This window comes from Danio rerio, chromosome 16 (assembly GCF_049306965.1).
Source record: "Danio rerio strain Tuebingen ecotype United States chromosome 16, GRCz12tu, whole genome shotgun sequence".
Lineage (NCBI taxonomy): Eukaryota > Metazoa > Chordata > Actinopteri > Cypriniformes > Danionidae > Danio > Danio rerio.
Genome location: NC_133191.1, coordinates 38,567,501 through 38,591,525, shown reverse-complemented (window position 1 = coordinate 38,591,525; position 24,025 = coordinate 38,567,501). Strand labels below are relative to the sequence as shown.

General features: G+C 36.4%; 2 protein-coding genes across 30 annotated transcripts in view; one reads left to right on the top strand and one right to left on the bottom strand.

The window, feature by feature from the left end:
• Nucleotides 1-6,094, bottom strand: part of si:dkey-34d22.1 — a 49,481-nt gene extending 43,387 nt beyond the window's left edge. The window contains exon 1 of the mRNA XM_073926276.1: nt 5,827-6,094. The gene's annotated coding sequence lies outside the window, so the exon portion shown is untranslated. The remainder of the gene's footprint in view (nt 1-5,826) is intronic.
• The window catches only part of ptprub (protein tyrosine phosphatase receptor type Ub), a 442,833-nt gene continuing 423,755 nt past the window's right edge, over nt 4,948-24,025 (top strand). For 28 of the 29 annotated variants that reach the window (XM_009292423.5, XM_073924678.1, XM_073924674.1 and 25 more), the window contains exon 1: nt 4,948-5,157. In XM_009292423.5, coding sequence (XP_009290698.2) covers nt 5,088-5,157 — 70 coding nt within the window. In that variant the 5' untranslated portion in view covers nt 4,948-5,087. 29 annotated transcript variants of the gene reach the window in all.

Sequence of the window (24,025 nt, the reverse complement as noted above, 5' to 3'; positions counted from 1 at the left end):
ATGCAAATATATTTAATAAAATCAATCAAGTTTGTTCTATAGTGAGCCAACTCTTATCCTTTTTGATTAGCATTATACAGCATGTTGTATGCTGTAAACTTGCTGACTTTTTTTGGTCAATCTATAACATGTTTATATTCTTCATTTTAATTTGATATTTGACATTTTTCTGGTCCCTTAACTATGAAAAAATGCTCTGCTCTGGAAAATATAAACAAATGTTTCAATATAATGTTAACATATACTTTCTCTGTGAATTTATGTGTTGAGTTTTTACTGCAAATGTCACATCCATAAACTAAAATTGCTCACTTATCAGAGTTTATATCTAATTTTGACATAATTTATTTATAATTGCAAGTTAGTATCTTACAGTACTGATTTATCTTTCATCACAATTGCAAGTTTATTGTTGAATTCTGACTTTCAGAAGTTTTAGGCAACAACAAAGCTTTTTATTCTGCCTTTATGTATTTTTCAGTATTATTAGAATAGCCTACATCTTTTTTCAGTTCTGAGTTTATTCTCACTGCTGCGAGATTGTCTCACAACCTGACTTGATGCCTAAATTTAACACCTTAGATGGTTTACATGGTTTTCTTTAGAAATCTGTATATATTTTTACTCAGAAATGTTTTTTTTTGCAATTCTGACTATTTAAAAGTATTTTTTTGTTTATATCTAATTTTGATTCCATTTATTATTCCATTCCATTATTCCATTATTATTCCATTATTACTGTACTGTTATTACTTTTGCTATTACTCTTAATATTCGTTTTTAGTCATAAATGCATTTTTTAAAAAATCTTTTCCAGTTTTGAGTTATATGAAACTTATCCTAAAGTATGAGTTTATTTGCAGTCAAAACAGTTTCTAGGGCATTGCGTGTGTTCATTTTGGACCACTTCTTGGACACTTTTAATGCTTCTAAACAATTTGTTGCATTTATAAACTGCCCATGTCTTGAGGTTGTTCAGTATGATGTGCGATTTGATTGGACAAAAATCATAGGACTGATTCTAATACCCATAGACAGGAAAAAATAAAGTAGTGACTCCAGGTTGAAGGCAAGTTGTAGAGTAAAAGTACTGATACTGCACTAAAAATGTACCCAAGCGAGAGTAAAAATATACATTTTTAACAACATAGTATATTACAATTTCTGAGAAAAGCTACTAAATTACACTAATTTGAGTATTTGTAATTTGTTACTATACACCACTGCTTATAACATGCTTTTCTCAAAGGTTTGTCGTTTTTTTTGACGTTTTAACCTTTATGCATCTCAACTCAATTTCATGTGTACATTTTCCTGACATGTTGATTTTAATTTTTTATTATTTTGACTATTTAAACTTAGAATTACATGTCTATATTTTTTTAATTCTGACTCTTTTTCTCTAATTTTTTTACATTTGTATTTCACGATTTTGACCCCCCCCCCCATAAAATGTATAATTTATATTTCACTTTCTCCACATGAGTCTATTTAAATCTATCAACTGCCTTTTCCTAGTCTTAAACAATGCACACACATATAGTTGAACATTTTATATTCAGTGGTGCAGTGGTTCTCAAAGTGGGGGTCGGGACCCCCCGAGGGGTCGCGGGGCAATGAAGGGGGGTCGCCTGGTGATTTCCAAAAATCTATTTATTTTTATTAAACCATAAGAATTAACATATTTCATCCATAACTATACTGAAAATAAAAATAGTCATTTATAGTTACTATATACTATATAGTTACTATAGTAGCTTATAGTTACTAGTTCTATTGGATTGCGACCCCTAGGGTAATTACATTATATTAAAGGCAGCAATAGCGTCAGATGCATTTTGATTTTATAACATCAGGTTATACTTTCTAGCACATTTAAAGCACTGACACAAATTTAATTGGTGTGTCTGCGTCATTGCATGCAAGGTTTCTGTATTTATAACCACCTCAGAGGATATTGGGGGTCGCGAGTCACTGGCATTGTTATTTTGGGGGTCGCGGGCTGAAAAGTTTGGGAACCCCTGCAGTGGTGGATAGTTTGATAGTTTTGTCAGTATGAAGTTTTGTGGCAAGTAACTTCAACTAACCACTTCCAAACAGCAGGTGATTCCCAACAGGATACTTTCCAATATTTGACGTTTAAACACACTGAAAGCCTAATGACTGTCATTTGAATAATCAAGCACATCTTTGCTGCAACTTACTCTCTGGCATAATTTGACTTTTTTTTTAAATAGCCGACGATTCTGTCACTTGATCTACAGCTCTGGAGTTGGAATCCCCCGCTGTGAATATGTAATATTTAGACTGATTGTGAGAGAAAGAATGATAAAAAGGTTGTACTGTTTGCCACTGTGTGAAATTAAATTGGTATGAGAAACGTGAATGGATCAGCGTGGCTATCTGCGCCTGCCATCCCTGCTGGCTGACGGACATGGATGGACCTTGGACAGCTGAGGTCCGACTTGGCCCTGTTGCTTCTATTCATGGCTCAATAGGTAGCCCTTCCTTTGTGGAGGCTAAACAGATTAACACAAATCCATCCAACCTGTGGGACTGCATAGATAAGATGCTCTATAGCTTGTTGGCCTCATAATGGCTATTGTTAGAGAACTGGAAACCTACAGCACAAATGTGTGGCTGGTTTTAGTGGCTTGAATTTGCATAGAAAGGGAGTTGTTTCAATAGCAAATTTTTTAATGTTGCAAACTTTGGTTTTTGCATGACATAGGCAGATACTGTATATACAGCCTGCAGTTGTGGTTTTCAAGTAGGTGGAAAGGGCCCATTAAGGTCATGATATACTTCAAGCGAAATTTAATTGAAACTGGTTTGATGTAATTTCAAAAATATACACAGGCCAAGACAAAGTTCATTTGGAGTTCATTTCAGGAGGTTAAAACGTCATTCCTAAAGGTATTTCCGGAAAGAAATTTACAGACCACTGGACCATGACGATTATATAACGGAAGGTGTGGCTTTGAGACTCCACCTTCTTTTAAATGAAAACCATCTCTATTTTATTTCCTTCATTCAGTCTGTCAGGGTCAGATGCAAGTAAATGGATAACCATCAAAAAGCTATTTCTAAAAGTACCAATTCTATAGAAAGTGATACTGGCATCATATTCAAAACTGTAAAGCTGTTTGTTTTTGAGAGATCAAAGGAAGTGCTGTATAAATAAATGTCACTGTTTGTTTAAAAAAAGTCAATATTTAAATAATTTACATAGATTGTTTCACAGACAAGCACGCACACATCTCATTATTATTTTTAATATGGTTACGATATTAATAATAATAATAATAATTATTATTATTATATGAATTAAATTATTATTATTTTCTGTATTGTTTCAAAAGCTAATGTTAAATTAAAATACTGAGTCCCCAGGGTCTCATTGCACCTTTACCAAAACAGGCTCATTGTGGATACATACCCCTTTATATGTTCCTGGAGAGTGTGAATTATGTAGCCAGAGGTACGTATGGCTGCATTTATGTTTTTAAAACAAACCGTTCGGGGTGGTATGACACCGCCAACAATTTCTGTTCCTTTTAGCGCAACCAGCTGACCGCTTACATCCATATGAATGACTTTACCAGTTTCCCCAGTATCTCACCTCATACACTAATGGACTTTGGACACGGGGCTGAGATGACTGCGACAAAAGCAAACACAAAATAATAATAAAATAAACAACGGGGGCGATGAGGTGGTGCAGTGGGTAGCACATTTGCATGACAGCGAGAAGGTTGCTGGTTCGAGCCTCGGCTGTGTCAGTTGGTGTTTCTGTGTGGAGTTTGCATGTTCTCTCTGTGTTCGTGTGGGTTTTCTCTGGGTGCTTCGGTTTCCCCCATAAGTCCAAAGACAAAGACACTCACGTACAGGTGAATTGGGTTGGCTAAATTGTATGTGTAAATGAGAGTGTATGGATGTTTCCCAGCGATGGGTTGCAGCTGGAAGGGCATCCGCTGCATGAAAGTGCTGAATAAGTTGACTGTTCATTCCGCTGTGGCCATCCCGGATTAATAAAGGGACTAAGCCGAAAAGAAAATGAATGAATAAACAAAAATGTGGCTGAAAATGTGGTGTAGTCACGCAGCTGTGACTGCTTTTCTTTTTCTAGATTGCTTTAGAAAACACTATTGGTTGGGTTTCGGGACAGGGTGGGTGAGTCAGTCGATCAGTCGCTCAGTCAGTCGAAAGCAAGCTGGCCTATTTGGCTGAAGTGTATATTGCGCCCTCTGGTGGATTTTCAAAAACTGTGAGCAGATGGCACGCTATGTATTTCGCTGTCCCCAAAAATGAAGACGTGGGTACTGAATTTAATTAAATAAACAGTTCAGCCCCAAACAAGTAATTAGCTGTTGATTTACTTATCCTTACTCCATCCAAATGTTGGTAACTTTTTTCACTTTCTTAATTGAAATTAAAGAAAAAAATCTCAAGTGTGGTCCAGTTATTTATATAATAATAATAATAATAATAATAATAATAATAATAATAATAATAATAATATGATTATCAAACATAAATTATACAGCTGTCATAAGTACATGATAACAGAAAATCAGATGGAGCTTAAACATGTGGTATGGGTTCAAAAGGTTCAGAAGTCTGGTTTGTTTCAGTAAATGCACACCCTACTTTTAAATGGCATTATTAATATAAATGGCATCATTAATTTCCCTCTGTTATAGAAGCTGCTTGTCTTCAGTAGTCAGGTTAAAGAGATTACGATGGTGAATCATAATGTATAGCTCGAGAACACCAGGTTGACCGGAGCTCCACTTCTCCAAAGCCCCGCATGGGGGCGTCGTTCGCACACTTTCAAGCACACTAGACTCGCACCGAGCGCCAGAAAGTGCGCTTGGAGAGAAAGAAACATCGCTTCGAACTGTTTATCCTGACGTCAGTTTGAACGGATCGCACTGCCCCCGTATCACTTCACGCGACTCTCAACTGAGCTTCGGCTGGATTTCGGGAATCGATGAACGGGAGCGAGTCCACAACTTCCCCGTTCAAACTACTGGAGCCACTGAAATGATTTCGACTTGTTTTCCCAACTGGACTAACAACGGAAAATGAATACCTGCGCCTTTCTCTTGATCCTGGCTGTTCAGATTCACGCCGACAGCGTAGAGGGACCAACAGGTAAAGTCCCGTTTATTTGGAGTTACACAAACTGCGCACTTACAAACTTGTGTGTGTGTTTTGAATATGTGAGAAGCATATGTTGTCTTGACAGCAGAAGGAGGCTGAGTTATACTTGGAGGAGCTGAACTTTTCTAATAAATGAAAGATGTGCGCTCGGTTGTCATAAAAACAGTGAAGATGTCACTAGAGGCTTGAAATGAAGTGTGCTTTGCTGTGGACTGTTATTTTGTACAGTTATGAGACGCCCTGTTTAAACATTCCGTCTGTCGTTAAGGTTCGATTCGTGGTATCGGTCTGTGTGTGTGTTGTTGTGGTGTATTTTGCATTGAAAACACAAGCATGGAAGTTGTTTGTTATAAACAAGAGCAGCCTTATCTGCAAAGCTTTAAATCAGAGGTCGAATAGCGAAACATTTGTGGCTGCACCAGACGTGCTTTAATATTATGCCATAAATTTGTCTTTTAAATAATGTAATCCTTATCAAAAAGATTTACAGCGAGTTGTGTTTAGAAGCGAATTCACACGTCACAACGAACAACTGATTTTAAAATGACTCATATTTTTACTTATCGTTCGACTAACGTATGTATTCAAAACCACAATATATTCCTCATACACTTTTCACAACAAGATACAACTTTTTATGCGTTTAAAAGGATAACTTACAGTGTGAAGTGTGTAGTATAGCTTGACCCGCTGTGATGTAACTGAATCCCTCATTCTGTAAACCGCTGATAAAATATCCGGTTGTGCTTCTGAATTATCACAGCTTGTTTATGAATTGGTCATACTAGTCTGAATACAGTTCAAAAGGCTCTTATGTTTTATCCAAATGTGTTTATCAGTTGAAGAACATACCTAATAACATAACAATAACATATTTCCACATTGAGTTTGGCGCCACTCTTCTGTGGTTTTTACTGTGTGAGGGAATGATGAGGTAATAGCCTTAAACGAGGTTGAGATGGTTTACTGGTTTTACCCAGTCAACGATGATCTGGTCATACTGGTGTTTTCCTGGTTTAACTGAGTGTAGAAACAAAATACTGAGAATGCTGGGAGAACAAATAACACCAGTTTAGGCTGATTGGTTGTTTAATAATTTGTTTATTGATTGATTGATTGATTGATTGATTGATTGATTGCCAGGAAATTTGCATTTGAAGAAAGAACATGTAAATAAATAAATCAGCTGCTAGTGGCATACTGGTTTTAGCTGGTTACATGTGTTCTCCTCATCTAGCTGGCCTCATCTAGCTGCATTTGTTTTTCATGTACAGGTATGTGCACAAAATCTGCCTTATCTGGGAGATCTACAACTTAGACTGGTTTGTTTATTATTTATTTATTGATTTATTTACTTTTGAAATTGTCATTAAATTTATATTTTAAATGAGAAAAGATTGAAACCTGTAATGAATACAAATAAATAAATCACCTGCTAGTGGCTTGCTGGTTTGTGCTTTCTTCATCTAGCTGGCTTTCGTTTGTTTTCCCTATACAAGCATAAATCTGCCTTATCTGGGAGATCCATACTCCATCTTAGGCTAGTTTGTTTATTTATTTATTTATTTATTTATTTATTTATTTATTTATTTATTTATTTATTTATTTATTTATTTATTTATTCAGTAAATTTACATTTAAATAAGAAAATGCACAAATGCTAGAACGAATACAAAAAATAAATAAATCACCTGCTAGTGGCTTGCTGGTTTTAGCTGCTTATATGTGCTCTCCTCAAAGCTGGCTTTCGTTTGTTTTCCCTGTATGTGCACAACATCTGCCATATCTGGGAGATCCACACTCCATCTTGGGCTGGTTTGTTTGTTTCTTTGCATTGCAATTTGAAGATGGGGACAATTCACATCTGAATTAATAAAAAGTCCAAATAGAAATTGTACATAATGAAATTAGCCATTTTTCCAAATTGTAATAATGCAGAAAAAAAAATCACATTACTGGTTTTTGTGATATCATTTTCATCTTAAAAAATAAATCTTGATAAACATTATGTTTATCATTTAAATGAAAATGCTAGTTAGGGGACCTTATAATGCAACGTTTGACAACAAAAGACAATTAAAAAGAACTAAAATACAAGAAAACTATTTTGTGACAACTGTGATGCCATATGCAAAATATGTATAATCTATATGCATGTATTAACCCCCCCCCCTCACTCCTGTGTTTTAGCTGCTCATCGCCAATATTGACCTGACATGCATGTTGTATTACAGAGGTTTTAATTGTTTTTATAAATCATGGAGAACAGACATAATTTTTTACAATGCTGGAAAATGGTTCAATTTTTAGTGCATTATTGTCTACGTGAATGTGCTCTTACCTAAACATACCCTGATGATTAACTGGTTTTAATTATTTTGAGCTGGTCTTCTTATCTGGTCAAGCTGGTTTTGCCTGGTTTTAGCAGTGTGTGCACGCACACAACCAGACTAGCAAATGAGATGAGGATGGCTATTTAACTTTTTATCTAAATGATAAATGATAGTGTGAAAATTGTGGTCAACAGACATTTTAAATCGTAAAAAAATGACATATTTTACACCCATTAAATTGAGTAATTTTTAATATCTAATGGTGGCCTGGTTTAAGCTGGTCTCCTGGTCTGGTCAAGCAACACGATCAGGTGGTTTAACCAGAATTTCATGAAAACCTGCCAACAGGCCAATCTGACCATACTTGGAGACCAACGAACCTTTTTGCATGTTTGAAATTTACATTATTTTCCATGTGTGCCCATGTCTTTTAGGCTAGTTTCTTCATGAAGAACATTGGCTGCTTGCCACGGTTTTTGATTTCAGGATTTTACTATCCTCATAGGCATAACCTGATCCACACACGCACAGAGATTATGAACTGCTTCCTCCTCCACACTGTCAGTGAGTATAGTATTAAGACAGAGCAGGTACAGCAAAACTGCACAGTGCGGCGTTATGATTGCTCATAATGGACCACTCCCTCTGAGCCAGGCTGTAGGACACATGTCGCATGATTCGGCCAAAGAAACTTGACAAACAATCATGATCCGTTTGAGGAAGCTATTGATTTTCAGTTAACTAAATGGCTTCCATTTAGCAAGCTGTCAAGTAGCTGTAGGGTTCTGTGACTACTGCTGCGGTCTGTGCATTCCCTCTGTTCTTCAGCTGCCGTCTAATCCTAGTTTCTGTGGCTTTCTGGCCTGATTCGCTTGCTGTAATCCATTCTTATTGTGTTCGGTTGCTGTTTCCGCCATTTGTTTTTGTTGTCTTTTGTTTTCGCATGGCCTTGTTGACAGAAGGCAGCGACGAGTGACCTGATGGGAGATGAATACAGGCATTGTATCCAAGTGTCTGCTTCATTTTTAGCTGTTCACACCATCCCTGTCAAGCTCTATGCTTGTCATTTGTGAGCTGTTCATCATTATTTTGAGTGTACTTGTAAAAATGAGTGGATTAGCTGATTATGTAAAATGTTGAATGAGTTGTAAGAAGTTTTTTTTTTTTTTTTTTTTAACAATTGAAAACCTTATTTATAAGAATCCTGGGTTATATTGGGCTTCACACTGCTTATAATTTACCCAGGGTTAACAATTAATCCTGGGTGTTAATACACTGCTGTTTCACTTTGGAAATCTTTAACTTGAGCCTCATTTACACTAATGTCCTTTAGATGGCATTTTAGAATGAAAACAATCCATGTCCATACAGGGGTTTCGGAAAAGATCTTCATTATAACAATGAAAACGTACATCATGTGACCATACATACTGTATGCTCTCAGCATGCATATAAGAATTATGTGCTTCATTCGGTGTTTAGTGAGTAGTCAATATCGCTGACTGGTTGAACAATGATAACGATGGCGAAGAAAGTACCATAATTTTTTTTCTGAAATGATTCTTTATTTAAAAAATGCAGTATATCCATAACTGCATGAAATTGAACATATATATAAAAATATATATTTACAATTTTGCCAGATGACTTGAAAACTGCTATTTTAAAAAACTGTATTCATTTAGAATGATTGGGATGATTCTGTAGGAAAGTGAATCATACATAAAATGATAAATTACAAGCAAATACGAAAAAAAAAAGCAAAGATAAAAGTGAAATAAACAGTGTTTTATGGTTTTCAGGGCAGCCAAATAGTATTCAGGTAGAGAATTTAAATAATTAATTTTAATATAACACTGCAAAAGTCTTTACTGTATAAATAATTCAATAATGTTATTCTTTATTAATGTTACGAACAGTTACATTTCTTGTGCTTCAATACTTTAAACTTTGTCAGGCCTTGAAAACGTGCAAATGAAAAACTTTCACTTCATTTTGGTTAAACTACACAATTCTCTTATGCAATGAACTGTTTCTTCTGGTCAACAATAATCATAACTCAACATTGCACATGCTGCAATATGACTATTGTGAAACAATATACACTTAATGGTCACTTTATTAGGTACACCTTACTAGTACCAGGTTGGACCCGCTTTTGCCTTCAGAATTGCCTTAACCCTTGACATAGATTCAACAAGCTACTGGAAATATTCCTCAGAGATTTTGGTCCATATTGACATGATAGCATCACGTAGTTGTTGCAAATTTGTCTGCTGCACATCCATGATGTGAATGTCCCGTTCCACCATATCCCAAAGGTGCTCTATTGGATTTTGATGTAGAGACTGTGGAGGCCATTTGAGGACAGTGAACTCATTGTCATGTTCAAGAAACCAGTCTGAGATGATTTGCATTTTATGACATGGCACGTCATCTTGCTGGAAGTAGCCATCAGAAGATGGGTACACTATGGCCATGAAGGGATGGACATAATCAGCAACAATACTCAGGTAGGCTGGGGCGTTGGCACGATGCTCAATTGGTACAAATGGGCCCAAAGTGTGCCAAGAAAATATCCCCCACACCATTACACCACCACCATCGCCTGAACCATTTATATAATGCTGGATTGAGCTGTGTTTTTATGTTGTTGATGCCAAATTCTGACCCTACCATCCGAACATCACAGTAGAAATTGAGAATCAGACCAGGCAACGTTTTTTCAATCTTCAGTCTTGCCATTCTCCTCTGACCTCTGGCATCAACAAAGCATTTGCGCCCACAGAACTGCCGCTCGATGGATATTTTCTCTTTTTTTGGTCCATTCTTTGTAAACCCTAGAGATGATTGTGTGTGAAAATCCCAGTAGATCAGCAGTTTCTGAAATACTCAGACCAGCCCGTCTGGCACCAACAACCGTGCCATGTCCAAAGTCACTTAAATCACCTTTCTTCCCCATTCTGATGCTCGGTTTGAACTGCAGCACATCGTCTTGACCATGTACATGCCTGTGATTGGCTGATTAGAAATTTGTGTTAATGAGCAGTTGGACAGGTGTACCTAATAAAGTGGCCATCAATGTACTGTGCAGCCCTAGTCCAAACTTAGTGTGGATGTTGATGATTGTGATGTGGGGTTAACAGTTTAAAAGCAGTGCTTCCAGGGTGATTCCAGGGTCTAAATTCTTCTAAAAGTGTAAATGATCCTTTGTCCATGATAAAAAGCAGTATTTCAAATGATGATAACGTGGGCCCTAAAGAAGATTACTTGAAAAAGCACTTTCAGCACGATCGCAGATAATATATATTGTTGTATGTTTATTATATAGCTTACTTCTGAATAGCATAATGATTGCCTGGCTGGCCTATAATTGATTTAACATATCAAGGATATTTTTTTTCTTTAGTTCTTCTCTTTGTAATCGTAGACGCTGTCGGCATCCAAACTTTTTCACTATGCTGGAACGGACACAAGGAATTTCTCTCATGATAAGGGGAATGAAGCACATCATTAGGATGAATAGTGAAATAATTAAAGTACATGAAGATAATTATACTAAAGCTGGAGCGGTTTTGCAGTAGCTGTCTGGCGTCTCTGGAGGCTTGACATGCACTGCTCTTGGTTTAGTTGTTCAGCAATTGTATGTTTTATTCTGCAGAATCGGTGTGTGGATTCTGGATTAACCTGAAAAATCAGATCACAACCCTGATTAGGTTATACTCCTAATGTATTCTCATAATATTCTGTTTATTGCACAATACGTTTTGTGGGTTGGATCATACAAGTCATTCATTGGCAAATGTTAATAAAAATATTAAAAGGAAATTCAATTTTCTGAAATTAAAGTAACCCCTTTTTCATGGATGCACGATATTCAGCTGCTGAATGTGACTTTTTAATGTTATCATTATCAGCTTGAAGAGTCAAATATGACCTATATAAGCACGTATTACACATTATCATAGCAATAATCTTTTTTTTCATGATACAAATTTGTGGATATATTTTCCCTTTTAACTGTTATAAAGCTTCTGTCTCCAACAGTTTCTTTATTTTATTGGTGGTCACAGTAATTATTTTATTAAAACGTATTAAAAATAATTATATCTGTTATTATTTAAAGCACATCTGGACATCTGCAATATTGTTTTTTATTTGTTTTTCTTTCAGTTCACAAAATCTATCAGCCACTATATCTGTTATCAGCTTCAAAACATTACATGATAAAATATTATTGTAAAGGATCCGCCCAAATTTCAATATGTGTGCAACACTGTTAAATAAGCATGATATTGAATCAAAATTGCTACTATTGGTCTTTGGCGATGTGAAGTCTGTTTAAATTGGCTGATATCAGTTTTTCACTTAAATTAAGACATAAATCTTGTGCACTTTGAGTTGGAAGAGCTTTTCAAAATGCCATCAACCAAGCTTGGAAAAGACAAGTTTCTGTCCTTACACTGTACACTGAAAAAAAAAAATTGTCCAATGTAAAATTTGTACGTAATGTTACAAATAAAATGTACAGTTGATATATAGTAAAGGCTTAATTAGGTTAACTAGGCAGGTTAGTGTAATTAGACAAGTAATTGTATAATGATGGTTTGTTCTGTAGACTATCGGAAAAAAAAATAGCTTAAAGAGGCTAATAATTTTGACCTTAAAATGGTTTTTAAAATATTAAAATCTGCTTTTAAGAATAAAAAGCTGAAATAAAACAAATAAGACTTTCTCCAGAAGAAAAAATATGATCAGACTTACTGTGAACATTTCCTTGCTCTGTTAAACATCATTTAGGAAATATTTAAAAAAGAAAAAAAAATCAGAGGGGTTTTAATATGTATCATTTAGCTTTGCTTCAAACTTTAAAATAAGGTAAAAAAAAAAAAAACATTGTTTGGAAAAATTTTTTTTCAAGAAGATAAATGACATTCACACAAACTAAAAATATTGTTTACTATAGAGACCACTACTACATTGTTTTGTTTTTTTTTTAATTTTTGGTACAACATAGAGGGGTCTTGGCTGGGCCAGTTGGCATTTCTGTTTGCATGTTCTCCCTCTGTTCACATGGGTTTCCCCCACAGTCCAAAGACCTGCTCTATGGGTCAATTGGATGAACTAAAAAATTGGCCAAAGTGTATGTGTGTGAATGTGAGTGTGTTTGGATGTTGCCCGGGGCTGGGTTGCGGCTGGAAGGGCATTTGCTGCGTAAAATAAATGCTAGAATAGTTGGTGGTTCATTCCACTGTGGCGACCTCTGATAAATAAGGGCCTAAGTCAAAGGAAAATTAATAAATTAATTGTACAACATAGATCTTTTTATCCTTATGTCAGAGTATGTTTTTGCTTAGTACTAACTTAAATAATAAAATGACTGTAGTTTGTTAGAGCTATATTTATTGATTTTCCTCAAATTATAGTTTTTAATTGGTTGAAACTGAAAAAAGGATTTAATATTAATCATAATATTTATTCTGCCTAAGGAAAATAAAAAATAAATTCACTCAAAGCTAAAACATTGCTTTTATAGACACCATGAATTAATTCAATCACTTTGGTTCAGCTTTAATATTTAAACGGATTTTTAAAAAATATATAGAATTAAATTAAAGTTTGAAATTAAATAAATTGAACTAAAATTTAACCGAACTAATGCAAATAAATGTAACGCTAGGCTATGCTATTGCTAATTATTTTATTTACAAGATCTGAGGTAAACTATCTTCTGGTGATTTAGCATGTCTATAAATGTCATGCAAGATGGTAATCAAACTCCCATTAGAAATACATAAAAATTGAAAAGCATATGAGCATTACCTCAGGCAGAGTCATTTTATAGGTTACTGCTGTTCAAGGCGTGACGTGGCAGAAATAGAAACATGTTTCTAAAAAAGATACTGCTGTCAAGGATGCTTAGGATAAAAGCTCAGTTTATGTTACATGAAAAAGATTTTGAATGTGTACCTCGTCTAAAAGAGATTTACTTTGACCGTCTTCATATTCGAATCGAGTAATGGTAGAGGGCAAATAGCTACCTGGCCACATGACACGAAAACTGCTGGTTTAAAGCAAAAATACTACTTAGGGAAAAATAAATGCTTAGAATTTTCATTTTTTTGAATAAATGGAATTCAAATCAGAAACTGTAATTTTTCACTTAATCCAAGAAAAAATTCTTTGGATGAAAGACACAGCAGTTTCACTTTTTTTAGTGTACCTAATTGGCTTCCTCAGGTTTGCTGGACTGTCGGTCCTTGAGCTTAGTTATAGCTTAGACCTCAACTGTTTCTTGTAGTACAAAGCATGGCATGGGCATCAAATTGCTTTCCATTTTCGAGTGTATCGAGTTTATGACGAGGAAAGCAGCTTTCATTTGTGGTCATCATGCAAATAACCTTAGGGTATGAATTATGAAACATGCTTTTAAAGACTGCATCTGTGTTAGTAAAGATTTAGTTGATAATAAATTTACTCTCAATTACTGTCCAGAATAAAATGAGAGCAGAGTTGTTTAAGACCAAATGTGAGTGTGGAAATGGTGTGTATAATGTTAGAAATTGTGCAGTTCTCATTTCTATCTGGGTTTGTAAACATATTGGGGTAGCACAGTATTACCTCTAGTTATGAAACATACATGAGAAATAAAGAGTGGTATACCTGAGAGGTTGAAGTGCTTTGAGGTAGGCCTCGGCGATATGGCAAAAATGCAATCTCGATAATTATTTTCCATATTGAACAATAAAGATAATGTATATATTTCGATAGAAGTTGTTAATGCTTCCAGGTTTAAAAGAGTACCACAACAATGACTGAAGCCACAAAAGTTAGAGGGTCTATTAAATGATGGCTGAAAGTTCGATCTCTAATATCAACGCACTTTTAGATTCCCATTGTTGCACATTTTTGCAGTGTGATTGACTCTTAGATCGATATAAAGTAAAAAAGTCCAGAGCTTATTGTTATTGACATATTTTATTGATTATGATTTAATATAATATCGTTTATCGGCCCAGCCCTACTTTTGAGGTAAAAATAGGTAAAATAAAGAGTTATCATTATCGGGTATCATTATATGGGTTTGTGTTAGGTCTTTAAGTCAGTATAGGTTAATAAACCTGCTACTGTTAGTGTCATTAATGAAAATCAGACAACAAAAGAAAAAGCTAAACAACTTAATAGCTTGTGTAGCTTTAACAAGAAAATATTTAAATGTAATTTATATACTGAAGACTCTGCAGGGTTTTGTTTTCTTTCAATCTATTAATCATGTTGTATTTCTCACTAGCTTAAAACTGTTGTATCTGAAAGTGATCATTTACTCACCTTTGACTTGTTCCAAACTAGTTTAAGTGTTTCTTTTCTTCTGTTGAACACAAAATAATATATTTTAAAGAATGTTGGAGACTAGTGACCACTGACAACAAGAGTAAGAAAAACAAATGCTAGGCTAGTCAGTGGTTTGCAAAAGTTCTTCAAAATATCTTCTTTTGTGTTCAACAGAACGAAAAAAAAAATTATTTGTAACATGTCAATAATCAGCAAATTAAATTTCATAAGCTATAATTTTAAAACTATATTTAATATGCACCTTTTTTACGTATTGTTTGTGATTACCTCATTATGTTTTATTTGTTATGACAATAATAACATTTAACGTTATTATTTTTTTACCAAAAAACTATATTGGTATTATTTATGATTAGTGGCAGAAGAATAGTGTGAAAACCTTTGTCTGCTACCTTTGTGTCTTCTGATCAAGCCTTGTAGCATTTTATGCATTTTCAGTAAGAAGATTAAGGCATTTTATGTTGTTTTGTTGACTTCAGGAAACTACTTTAAAATTTAATTGTAGACTGAGAGAGTGTCTGAACGGAAAAAAACCCTGCTTTCAAATGCATCTGCTTAAACGTAGGTACAGCCAGGTGTTTTTTTTTCAGAAGCAGAGCACAAAGGATGTATTATTATAGTGAAGCATATTAAAAGTGCAGATGAAGTTTTAGAGGGTTTTCCCCACTGATTCTGAGATAATACAGCATGCCAGAACATCAATAAGACCGCCCTGGTGCCCAGGTGTAGGCGGGCGGCCGCGGTAGGAGGGCTCAGATGTCTCGGGCACCCAGATATTACACATCAAACAGATTCATTAATCAGATTCAACCTGCCATCTACAGTCTTTGACCTGAGCTAATTGCAGAGTACCTGTAAAACAGGAGGCAACGAGGACCCTGGTGACCACAATTTTATTTCCTTTGTAATTAAAGAAATTGCACAGTGTCTTTTTTTACCTTCCGCACTTCCATCTGCAGTGGAAGCTCAGAGGACCTTTTATTTTTTTTCCTTTCGGTTGCTGACTGCATTTAGCGCCTCAGAAATAATGAGGAAATGTGTCGGAGAGGCTTTGGAAAGCAACAGCTGAGAGCGCTCGTCCCTCCGGCATCAGAGGCAGTCCGTCTCTTGTCGAGAAATGTTTTCTTTGGACTCGCTTGTCAAACTGCTCTGGACTTATAAAAGGTGCGAGGAGGGGGTTTGGGAAAGGGGGACTGCCAGAGCGCTTTCTCCTCCTTTTCTTCAAACGGCAGAGTCAACATCTGATGGGAAATGAGCGTACGACAACAGAGCGAACTGGTGCTAGCTTTTCCTTTTGTTGTCTCTGGAAGGCTGCTCCATTCCTCAGTGATTTATGTGAGGATTTCAGAAAAAAAAAGGTTCCAATTTCAAGGGGCCCCTGATGGAAATTTGGCACCCGAGAGGATCTGAGGCTGGTGTTTGGATGTGAAAAATGACAGTGAAACAGTTCGTCAGAGACTCCAGGAACAGGAGGGCACTTAGAAGCCCTTAAGTTTAGCGAGTTTAGGAAGATCTCGGCTTGGTTAGAGTCTCCCACGTTAAATCTAGCCTTGCCAGGTGCAGCTTTTTTGCATTCATCTCGACAGTGCACTCTATGATTTGTTCTCCTCCTTACAAACAGTAATGCCCGAGGCTACGCTTCTTTCATTTTTATTTTCAGGAAGCTTTTTTGCCTTAACTTTGTTTGGTGTCTGCTGTGCAGCGCCGCGTATCAGAGGATTGCAGGTGTTTACACTGTGTGGGTGGCGAATATACTTGGTTTTTAAGCATAGTAATTTCAGCGGTGATGGTAAACAATGATCGAGACCAAAGGGCGTCTCTGCAGTGCCTTTTTGAATTATATCCACACAGGGTATGAACACCTGCCAAGCGCGAGAGAATTTTCTGCAAATGTTGATTGAAATTTTAGAGCAGATTTTCTTTGCAAAGGAGGAAAATCATGTTAGGCTTTGCAGAGGAAATCCATAAACATGGATGTCAAAGATCAAAGCATAAAATATTATCAATAAAAGTGTAAAACAGATTTCATTTATTTATTTTAATAGTTCATAAAAAAGCTAACTAGATTCATGTATTTTCATGCTATTATTGCTATTTTGTAGCTACTGAAATGGACAGTGCCAACGTCCATCTAAAAGCTGGTCTAAAGTAAATGCACATTTTTTTGTTATTTAAAGGAAGCATGTGATAGGCCAGCCTTTGATATACAGGTTTAAAACGCATGTACATAATGCTTAATACACACCCAGGAATGCACAGCAGCACATTAATATCTTTAAATATGATTAATTTAAGGATTAAAATGTAAAAGTAAAATGGCTGCAGGACCAGATGGCTGCCACCTTCATCAGACTATCCACATTCCCTTTTCCCATTCCTTGTTGTGATGTTATGTCCATGTGTTTACTTGTTGCTGGGGCTTTTTTCCCCATGATCTCACACTGCCCTACTTCATGGACAGTCTGAGAGGAGATTTTTTTCACCTTCCTCTCCCCAAATGTATCTTATTTCGTCTTTCTAAAAGCTACCTGTCATCTGACCTGCCTTCCCCTGAAATGTGTGATGTGTATAGTCAAGGGGGTCCAATTTCGCTACATGTAAAAGTGTATGTGACAAATAAGGGATACATCATCATAAAAGATTAGTACTGCCTACATAAACCCTACTTTCACAAGTGCTTCTTCAGTTCAGGGAGCTTTGGTGGAATCTGGCTCATTCTTGGGATGATCTTGTTGTGCGCTTTAACCTTGCTAGTGAAGTGTTCAGGTTTTCCACTTACAAAGTCCACCATGTAAATAGCGAATCTGTTTGGCGCAACCACAAGTAGCTTTTAAAGAGAATGGGAGATGAGATTTTAATTGCTTTAATGCATGTTATACCCAAACCCACTCATAACTCTTTAGGAGAATAAGGACAACCCATTTAGACCATGTTCTGGGTGCGCAGACCCTTTTTCCCATCCTTAAAATAGCTAAAGTGGATTCGGACACAACACCTGCATAGTGCGCTTTAGACCGTCCACTTATATCTTTTAAATAGATCCCTCTTAGTCCAAAGGTACTTGGGCGATGTTCAGAAGACCAGTTTTTGGTCAGTGATGGTGCATTTGGCCTGTCTGAATGCAGGACTTTGAGTACCTTCTGCTTTTTCAGGCATTTTGTCAGTCATTAGAAAAGCCAGCCAGTCACTCAAGAGTCCCTCTCAGCTCCTGAAAGCTTCATTCTGAGAGAGGGCACAACAGCCAAGGACATAATTGCATGGAGTGTGTTTTCTGTGCTAAGATTTCCTCAAAGGACAGTTAATTAAGGTCATTGAGGTCGGAATCCAGTCATGTTGAATAGAGCACTGGGTTATTTAGGATGTAGAGAAGCATTTGAATGCTGAAGATTGGTTAAGCGCAAAAGAATTAAGTGCTTTAAATTAAGACATTTAGAGACTGTGATTCTTGGTCGTTTTAGAAGAAACTTGAGGAATATGAAAGTGCATGGTCTCTCCAACTCTCCAACTTTTTTCTTTTTTTTTAACTAATTAAAAACTAATTTGGGAATCGGGATTACATTTATTTTTATTTATGATTACAAAAGACATGTTTGCATCAAACAAAATCAACAAAAGGGATTTTATATACATGGAAAGGTGCCACTTATTGTTCAAATTACTTTATTTCCCACATATTTTGGTTATTTAATAATCAAAATATTAATAAAAAATGTTCCATCATCCACACACACCCACACACACACACACATGCGCACATATTTATATGTATATATATATATATATAAATTCACCTTTATTTGTATAGTGCTTTTACAATGTAGATAGTGTCAAAGCAGCTTTACATAGAAGGTTAAAGAAAATTGAAGCAGTGCAGTTCATTTTTCAGTGTTTAAGTTCAGTTAAGCTCAGTTCAGTGCGGTTCAATAATCACTACTGAGAGTCCAACACTGAAGAGCTGAAGAAATTGAACACACGCCTAACAAAAAAGGCTGCGATTGGCTCTAACGGTCAGTACGGCTCTGCACTGATGTTTAATGACCTTGGCAATCAGCTGATACATTATAGATGGCAACATGGTAGAAAAAACTTGCTCGTGTCTGGATCCACAAGTAATGTTTTTGTTGTAACAGCCGAGAGAGGAGATAAAACGTTACCTCACGAACACATCAGCAGGTAAAAGGAGAGAGAGAGTTTGCCGCTTTCGTTTTTCATTCATTTCTCATTTTTTATTCAGCCGTCCATATGGAGGTAAGTGATCAGCTGGTAAAACGCGAAAAGGAATGGCATCATATTTCCCCATAGCGTTTGTTTTAAAAATGAAATGCAGCCATACGTACTTCTGGCTACATAATTTGCGATCTCCAGAAACGTGTATAGAGCTACGTTTTCAGAATGAGCCTGTGTTGTATATATTTTTGTGTTATATTATAATATAATATTGTTTCTTTTTGTTGGATTGTAATATAATTAAAGCATGTACATCTTATTTAAATTTATAAATCGCTTCAGCAAATTTCTTGCAACCTTCACCATACTAAACATGTCTTTTCTGCTGTAATGTTTGTGATGCAATAGTGAATCCTCAGGCTGGTCTTTTGTCTTCATGACCTGTTTTGAAGGTCTTTGCTTGTTTCAGTGCTTTTTTATAATCTATGTGGCCCAGTGGCATTTTCTTTGTACCCTTTCTTTAAACAAATGGGGTGAGCTCTTGTCTGAAGCATTTATCTGATTTGCCAGTTCCTGCCAAGTACAATGATCTGAGGATGCAAAATGTCCTCCCAGTAGAAAAGATCCTTTGTGATTCTGTGACTCTTTATTCTCTCATTCATTGTGAGTGGTTTTTCAGACCTCTCCCTCTTTTGCTATTTCATTCTCTTCGTCACCTTCCGCTGTAATTTTCTGGTTGTGTACAGTACATAACACAGATGATGAGACCGCTCGTAATGTTTTGGTTTATAACATGCCATTTCCTTGAACTTTTAGATAGAGTTTAAGATCCACGTGGAACAAATATCCTGCTTTATGGACTTCTTGTTTAACATTTTAGTTTGTTTGCAGGGTTTATGTCAATCAATAAAACAACAGAATTTCTGTCAGCTCATTACCTGGTTTTTGCGCTAAACTTTACAGGACAACCCAGATTCAAGCTGGGTATATATTGTTTCATATATTGCTACAAAAATGTCAATAAAAGTCTCTTTATAAAACTGAAGGTTTAAATTTTAGGATCAAAAGTTGGAGGAGAGATCAAGGTAATGGAACCTCTTTCCATTTGATAAACACCTTACAGATTCTGATTGTGCTTATACTTTTTGTTTACAGTTATGTTGTCAAAAACTCTGCGAAATGCATAATTGATTTTTGTTTTTACTATGTTGAAGTTGTTGATAAAAATGTGTAATTAATTCAGAATAAACTAGACAGTAAAGTTCGTCGAGACAAACTTTGAGGCTGGCTTGACAAAGCCTGTTGGTAATAGTTTATTTAGTTTAAAAAAAGTTTGAAAAAGTATAAGTAGCATGTTATTAGCATGATTCTAGCATGAATTAGCATGATTCTAGCATGGATTAGCATGTTATTAGCATGAGTGTAGTACAAATTAGCATGTTATTAGCATGATTTTAGTATGAATTAGCATGTTATTAGCATGATTCTAGCATGAATAAGCATGTTACTAGCATGATTCTAGAATAAATTAGCATGTCACTAGCATGATTCTAGTATGAATAAGCATGCTACTAGCATGATTCTAGCATGAATTAGCATGTTACTAGTATGATTCTAGCATGAATTAGCATGTTACTGGCATGATTCTAGCATGCATTAGCATGTTACTAGCATGATTCTAGTATGAATTAGCCTGTTACTAGCATGATTCTAGTATGAATTAGCATGATTCTAGCGTGAATTAGCATGTTATTAGCATTATTGTAGTATGAATTAGCATGTTACTAGCATGATTCTAGCATGAATTAGCATGTTATTAGCATGATTATAGTATGAATTAGCATGTTACTAGCATGATTCTAGCATGCATTAGCATGTTACTAGCATGATTCTAGTATGAATTAGCATGTTACTAGCATGAATCTAGTATAATTTAGCATGTTACTATAATGATTCTAGCATGAATTAGCACGTTACTAGCATGATTCTAGCATGAATTAGCATGTTAATAGCATGATTCTAGCATGAATTAGCATGTTATTAGCAAGATTCTATTATAAATTAGCATGTTATGAGCATGATTGTAGTATGAATTAGCATGTTACTAGCATGATTCTAGTATGAATTAGCATGTCACATAGCATGCTTAGGTGGTTGCTAGGGTATTCTGAGTGGTTGCTAAGTCGTTGCTAGGCAGTTGCTAGGGTGTCCTGAGTGGTTGCTAGGTGGTTGCTAAGGTGTTGCTAGGCGGTTGCTAGGGTGTTCTGAGTGGTTGCTAGGTGGTTGCTAAGATGTTGCTAGGTGGTTGCTAAGGTGTCCTAAGTGGTTGCTAGGTAGTTGCTAGGGTATTCTGAGTGGTTGCTAAGGCGTTGCTAGGGGGTTGCTAGGGTGTCCTGAGTGGTTGCTAGGTGGTTGCTAAGGCATCGCTAGGTGGTTGCTAGGGTGTCCTGAGTGGTTGCTAGGTGGTTGCTAAGGCGTTGCTAGGCAGTTGCTAGGGTGTTCTGAGCGGTTGCTAGGGGGTTGCTAAGGTGTTGCTAGGCGGTTGCTAAGGTGTCCCAAGTGGTTGCTAGGTGGTTGCTAGGGTATTCTAATTGGTTGCTAAGGCATTGCTAGGCGGATGCTAGGGTGTCCTAAGTGGTCGCTAGGCCCTTACTAAGGCATTACTAGGCCGTTGCTATGCGGTTGCTAGGCAGTTGCTAGTGTAATTTGGGTGGTTGCTAGGCAGTTGCTAGGGTACCCTGGGTGGTTACTAGGCAAGCCTCACATACATGCTTGATAAAACATTTATACTAAGTAAGCATGTCTAGCAAGTTACAGTACTTGGCTAGTCAATATTAGCATGTAGCTAATCACTGCTAGCATTTGTAGCATATAGGAAGTTCCGTTTGCTAGCATGAGTCAAACGAGCCAATCTCCAAGTCTCTATGATATTCGGATGCTGAGATATAGCTGTTGATGAATGGTTGCTAGGGTACTTTGTTTTGTTGCTATGGGCGAGGTTACAGAGTGCACTTGAATGTGGTTGGCTGTCTAAGTCAAATGAACCAACCCCCATGTCTCTATGACACTGCTATGCAAAGATATGCATCTTGGCCTATTTTAATGGAAGTCTATGGAATCAATTTGGGGGCGTGGCTTGTGAGCTTCATTATCATATTGAGATGCTTATTGGTTGTCTGAGTCAGATGAGCCATCCCCCAAGTCAATAGGACAATGCTAAGCAAAGATATGCATGTAGGCCAGTTATTAACATCAGTCTAGTATGAATTAGCATGTTACTAGCATTATTCTAGTACAAATTAGCATGTCATTAGCATGTTTCCAGTATGAGTTAGCATGTCATTAGCATGATTAGCATATGAGTAGCATGTTGCTAGCATGATTGGCATGTCATTAGCATGTTAGAATTATAAGCATTTAATAGCACAGCTAATTACTGTCTGTAGAACAGTTGCTAGGGTGCAGTATGTGGTAGTTAGGGGTGTGGCTAGAAAGTTAAAAGGCCATCAGTGATTGGCTGCTGGCTAGACTGAGTTAAATGAGCTCAGCCATTAGTCTCTATAACAGTCTGATGTAGAGTTATGAGCTCACAAAGTTTGATCTCATGTAAAGTCAATGAGAGTCTTTTGTAATAGAAGTCTACGGGACAGTTGCTAGGGTGCAGTATGTGGTAGTTAGGGGTGTGGCTAGAAAGTTAAAAGCTCATCAGTTATTGGCAGATTGGTAGTCAGAGTTAAATGAGCTCAGCCATTAGTCTCTATGACAGTCTGTTTCAGAGTTATGAGCTCACAAAGTTTGATCCCATGTAAAGTCAATGAGAGTCTTTTGTAATGGAAGTCTACAGGACAGTTGCTAGGGTGCAGTATGTGGTAGTTAGGGGTGTGGCTACAAAGTTAAAAGCTCATCAGTTATTGGCAGATTGGTAGTCGGAGTTAAATGAGCTCAGCCATTAGTCTGTAGGATAGTCTGTTTCAGAGTTATGAGCACACAAAGTTTGATCCCATGTAAAGTCAATGAGAGTCTTTGTAATGGAAGTCTATGGGACAGTTGCTAGGGTGCAGTATGTGGTAGTTAGGGGAGTGGCTAGAAAGTTAAAAGCTCATCAGTTATTGGCAGTTTGGTATTCGGAGTTAAATGAGCTCAGCCATTAGTCTGTAGGACAGTCTGATTCAGAGTTATGAGCTCACAAAGTTTGATCCCATGTTAAGTCAATGAGAGTCTATTGAATTGAAGTCTATGGGACAGTTACTAGGGTCCAAAAGTGGTTGCTAGGGCGTGGCTAGAAAGTTTAAAGGTGATCAGTCATTGGCAGTTTGATAGTCTGAGTTAAATGAGCCCAGTTAGAAGTCTGTGCAACAGTCTGACGCAGAGTTATGAGGTCACAAAGTTTGATCCAATGTTAAGTCTATGGGATTTTTCCGACAGTCCCGGGACGTTTTTCGGAAAACCGAAAGTCGGATCAGTCGGAAAAGATATAGCATAAAGAGTCAGACCAGTTTGGAGGTCTGGTGTGAGTTTGGTGGTAATAGTTTGAAAGTTCAAGGAGCAGATAGATTTTGAATTTTAGTCTCAGAAGAAGAATAATAAATAAAAATAATAACTAGATTCTTAAAGTTTGAGAACAAACTTTGAGGCTGGCTTGTGAAAGCCTGACGGTAATTGTTTATTTAGTTTAAACAGTTTTAAAAAGTATGAAAAGATAGATAGATAGATAGATTAGCATGTTATTAGCATGATTCTAGCGTGAAATAGCATGTTGTTAGCATGATTCTAGCATGAATTAGCATTTTACTAGCATCATTTTAGCATGAATTAGAATGTTGTTAACATGAATTAGCATGTTACTAGCATGATTTTAGCATGAATTAGCATGTTGTTAGCATGATTCTAGCATGAATTAGCATGTTTTAGCACGATTCCATTATGAATTAGCATGTTACTAGCATGATTTTAGCATGAATTAGCACAATTCTAGCATGAATTAACATGTTGTTAGCATGATTCTA